Genomic DNA, 4697 nt, shown 5'->3' on the forward strand with positions numbered 1-4697 from the left:
AGCTGTCAATTACTCCAATTTTGAATCAAATTTCAGTTTAAATTTTCCTATTTAACTTTTTTTCTGTGCCAAAGGATAACCAAAATCTTCTGAATTTTCTCTTACTGCCTATTTCAGCTGTGTAATAATTTTTTCAATATAAAATTGGAACAAACCTTTAATTCTTTGTTACAATTTTTATTTATTTATTATTTTTAACTGTTTTAGTTTTCATATTTTTTAAAACTACATAATTTTGTATATATTTATTTGTGAATTTCAGTTACTTAAATAATTTTTTATAATATATTAAATCAATATATACTTTTTTTTACATTTAGAGTTAAAACTATTGAATTTTTAAAATATCAAGATTAAAATTGTCAAAAAAATATAAAAAAAAAATCTAAATCAGATACAAAAAAAGTTAAAAATTAAATATTTTATTTTTTGAAAAAAAAACATATTTCTTAAATAATTTTGTTAAGTTTAGTTTCAAGTGGGACATTTGCAATTGCCATCCCCATTAAGCAACGGCTAGTTCCCTCTCTTTCGTCATCATCATGTGACCGTTCAGCACACCACCCCAGATTCTTCAAAATACATCATTGTTGTTTCTTCTACTATTTCTACAAAAACACCATTTACATTGTTGTGCAAAATTCTTGTTCTTTGTAGGAAAAAATGGGGTACTCAAATGCACCCACTGCATATTACTCCACTCTGCACGATTCAATCACTTCTCTATGCAAGACCATTCTTCCCTTGGGTCTCAAGAAACGGTGTTTGGTTTCCGCAGAGCACAGGCTGTGGAAACTTCAATCCGACAACCTCAAATGGCAGCAAGACTCTCTCCATCAGATTCTCAACTTGTTGGCTCTACACAAAGATGACATCCTATCTGAAACAGAGGTTTCAGCTTTCAGGACCCATTTGCTTGACACCCTTCTTGTCTCTCCCCCTCCGCAACAGGATTATGCCCCCATCATCAAAGACAAGCTTATGTTCTTACAGGTGAGTACTACTAGTTTTGATCTGGGAAGAATCTCACTTTTGCCTTCATTTGGCATTGACCCTCTTTGAGATTGTGTTTCCTTGGGTGATTTAACCACTTGAGAGGAAGGACCCTATAATGTTTCCAAATATTTTTAACCACTTAAAAGTAACAATCTTTTTGTAGTAAATACATTTTTGTACAAATCCATTTTTTTGCTATCTTTAACAGATGTAACTTTATTTGGATTGATAGAAAAATTACTGAGCAAAATAAGATAGAATGAAGGTTTTAAATTGCAGTCCTTATGTTATGGAGAATTTTAGATAAAGGAGTTGATAGCACATTGACCCCAATTACATTTATGTTTGCGGTTTTGTTACAATTTTTTGATGTTGCTGAAAAATAAGAAAAAACGTTTCTTATTTGTCCCAATTGTGGATGATGTGTATAGACTCTAAAACTAGTGAATTGTGGCTGAGTCACAACAAAGATTTTGAATTCCAGTTATTGTTGCAATTTTTTGATGTTGCTGAAAAGTAGGAAAAAGCGTTTCTTATTAGTCCCAATTGTGCTAGGGATGATGTGTATAGACTCCAAAACTAGTGAATTGTGGCTGAGATCACAACAAAGATTTTGAATTCCAGTTATGGTTGCAATTTTGGACAGAATATTAATAAGAAGTTCAACTTTTGAGTTACTTAAGTTTTAACGAAATGTGACAGTGCTTAATTACTGACACATTTTACTTGTTGGTGCCAGGAACTTCTTCATGCCAAATGCATTTCTGAAGGAGAGTATCAATCTTCAAGAAGGCCTTTGCTTGTGAGATTGGCAGTTCAAGGAGGTGAGATTAAAGGCAGGGAAATGATAATTTCAGGGTTGAAAAACACAAAAGAAAATCCAGAGGAAGAATGGTCAGATATTGATTTGAAGGATGATCAGTGCTTGATGAACAAAGAGAAGTCAAATTCAAAGAAGACATCAAAGCAGCCAAGGAAGCAGGCTATGAAAGGAGCATCCTCGGTTTTAAGCTTTGGATCTCCTTTCAAATCTGGGAAAAACTCCATGGAGAAGAGCATATTCAATTCACCCACTTTACACATGCACTCAGCACAATCAAAAGTCCTTTCTCCTTCTATCTTTACCCAAAGTGAATTGAGGCATTCTAAGGAAAACAAACCCTTCTGGGATGGATCAGAGAAGATGAAGAGGAAGCCATTTAGAGCTCTATTTCATAGGGATAAAAATAAGAAAGAGGGGCATGGTGGTGGTGGAGATCATCATGGTCTTGAGACAGAGAAATCATCAAAAAAGCAATGGGGGTATGATGGGTTGAGGAAATGGAAGGAAAGTGACACAGATGATGACACAGCTCCTTTGTCTCTAAATGAGAGGTCCGATAGTGAGGCCTACTTGCCTTCCTATAAGCTTTCAAGAGGATGTGGTGAGGTGTCGCTGATGAACAAGTTGCAGCATGATCAATCACCATCTGCTTTTTCCGTGGATGATAAGGTTTGAGAACTTGAAACACTTCCTTTGTTTTTCAAACTGCAAATTACATTTGCTTTTGGAAAAAAGGAACACGAAGAGCTATTTTGAACATTGAGCCAAATTTCTTTATGAATAAACAGGTTTTGGGGGACAATGTAAAGAAGGAGCTGTCAAGAATTCCTACAGAAATGAGGAGCAGAAATACAGAAACGAGGAGTGCAAATACAAATCTCAACTTCTCGTATGTCATCTGTCAATTATTTCATTTTCTATGTTTGACATCCATCTGCATATTTCTTAGAAATGCAATTTTACTTACTTTTTTATTGTATAAAACAGAAGTGATCAGAAAGCAAGCAAATAGGTTAATCTTGTTTTGTAAGAAGGGTTAATGTGTGAATTTTGGACACCAAATTCTAGCAAACAATATAGGAACTAAAAAATAGTTAGATCAAACTATAGGGGAACCAAGTCGGTAATTTAACATATGTTTTTTCATTATAGCAGTAGAACTATTATTATCTGTTCCCAAGGTTTCAAGTGTTGCTAACAAGTGTGGTTTCTTATTGTGTTGAAGACCAAGGTGTGACCTGCACAGTGAAGAAGCGGTGAAGAAACAACTGAAAAACCGTGTTGGAGAAATGGAAACTAGGCACAATGATGCAGAAATGAAACATGAAAACTCGATGGGGTGGACAACATTTGAAGACGAGGAAAACCTTCACCCAAATCTTTTTGTTCACCATGATAAATCATTGCGAAGCCTTAGCAACAATCCATTTTCTTCATGGTTAGAGTAAAAGTGGTACTGTTTGAATTATTTGTATAATATCTGTGTTGCTATCATAATGTGGTCTCCTTGACAATATTTACATTTACATAGGCAAAAAAATTTTAATGTATTATGGAACTTTACGTAAAGAGAGGAAAAGTTGATAGATTTACCTTTAGTGTGACTCTTATCACATTTTTATTTCATGACTCATCCTTCAATGTTTTTGAAATTATTGGATCCGTAATTTCTATTCTTCTTAAGTCTTAAAAAGAAGAATGTATTATATACTGGTAAGGCCCGCATAACCGAGACTATGACTCGGCACTCGGTCCAAACCGACTAACACCTCAAAGACCATTACGCATAAGCAGGATTAGTAACTAATCAGCGATCAAAAGTTAGGTAATGTACTTCTAAACATGATTCAACTCCCTAGTTTGATCCAATAAGAAAGAGTATATGATAATCATATAAATAGACACAAATTCCAAGTATCAGGTACGTCATTATACAATACTCAGAGTATCGAGTGTCAAATTCTCACTTGAGCGTTGGAGTGCCTTTTGCAGGTACCATTTGAGCCCTGACTTCACGGAGACCGAGAGGCAGAGCAGTGAAAGGAGAATGAGGAGCCTGCTTTAAGAAGAAGAGATGATCGGTCGAATTATTCTCTTGGTTCCAACCCCGTTCAAGAACAATTGACGTCCATTGTGGGGTCGAGAGAATCATCTTGAAAAAGAAAGTAAATGGTATCAACCCCTAAGCATGGTGAACGAGAAGATGTCTGATGCTGAGCAGATGACACTCTTGATGTCTTTGTAGAAGGAGATTGCAGAGATGAAGAGAAAGAACGAAGAGACTAAGTGGAAGAATGAAGATGAGATCTTAGCTCTCCAAAAGGAGAACAAAGAGATGAAAAGAAAGTTCGTGGAAGGGGTTCATCCACCGAGTTGCCCTGGTCCACCAGCGTTTTCATGATGGTGAACTTCTCAATGTCGACCGATATCACCATAGGATCGTCCTGTGAGGGGTTGACACCCTTGAAATCTTCGTTGATGAAGGTGATGGATGACATCCTCGGTCGGAATTAAACGACTTTTACCTGATGCACTGTCCTTAGGTGTTTTTTTTCTGGCGCTGTTGGAGCTGCCTCCTCCAGCGAATCCCCTAGCGATTGTGTTGATGACCTCTCGGTCATCCCTTCTTCCATTCCTCCTTGAAGGGTCCTCCCTTCTCGGTCGACACTTGGGTGGCGGTCATCTTATATTCTCATAGAGGTGTAGTCTCTTCACTCGTTTGCTCCCTTCGCGAGGATCGCTTTGCACCTGAGTCCCCTTGTATAAATCGGTGGAGATGCTCGGCTTGGATAAGTTCCTCGATCTCATCCTTCAATGTCTGACACTCCTCAGTGGTGTGTCTACTGTTTATATGGTAACGACACTTAAGAGTGCAGCC

The 4697-nt window shown here is 36.8% G+C and overlaps 1 protein-coding gene across 1 annotated transcript; it reads left to right on the plus strand.

Annotated features, from left to right (window-relative positions):
* Nucleotides 1-495: 495 nt before the first annotated feature.
* On the plus strand, nucleotides 496-3417 carry LOC137822771 (uncharacterized). The gene is made up of 4 exons (XM_068627767.1): nucleotides 496-993; nucleotides 1736-2488; nucleotides 2608-2708; nucleotides 3045-3417. Exons 1-4 carry the CDS (start codon nucleotides 664-666, stop codon nucleotides 3265-3267), a joined length of 1407 nt encoding a protein of 468 aa, XP_068483868.1. The 5' UTR covers nucleotides 496-663; the 3' UTR covers nucleotides 3268-3417.
* Nucleotides 3418-4697: the final 1280 nt, after the last annotated feature.

This window comes from Phaseolus vulgaris, chromosome 9 (genome assembly GCF_000499845.2).
Source record: "Phaseolus vulgaris cultivar G19833 chromosome 9, P. vulgaris v2.0, whole genome shotgun sequence".
In the NCBI taxonomy this organism is placed as follows: Eukaryota; Viridiplantae; Streptophyta; class Magnoliopsida; order Fabales; family Fabaceae; genus Phaseolus; species Phaseolus vulgaris.

Bases quoted from the DNA above. Each gene is read 5' to 3' on its own strand.
- LOC137822771 (XM_068627767.1), top strand. From the start codon at position 664: ATGGGGTACTCAAATGCACCCACTGCATATTACTCCACTCTGCACGAT. The intron at 994-1,735 runs GTGAGTACTACT...TGTTGGTGCCAG, and splicing joins ACAAGCTTATGTTCTTACAG to GAACTTCTTCATGCCAAATG. The intron at 2,709-3,044 runs GTATGTCATCTG...ATTGTGTTGAAG, and splicing joins AATACAAATCTCAACTTCTC to ACCAAGGTGTGACCTGCACA.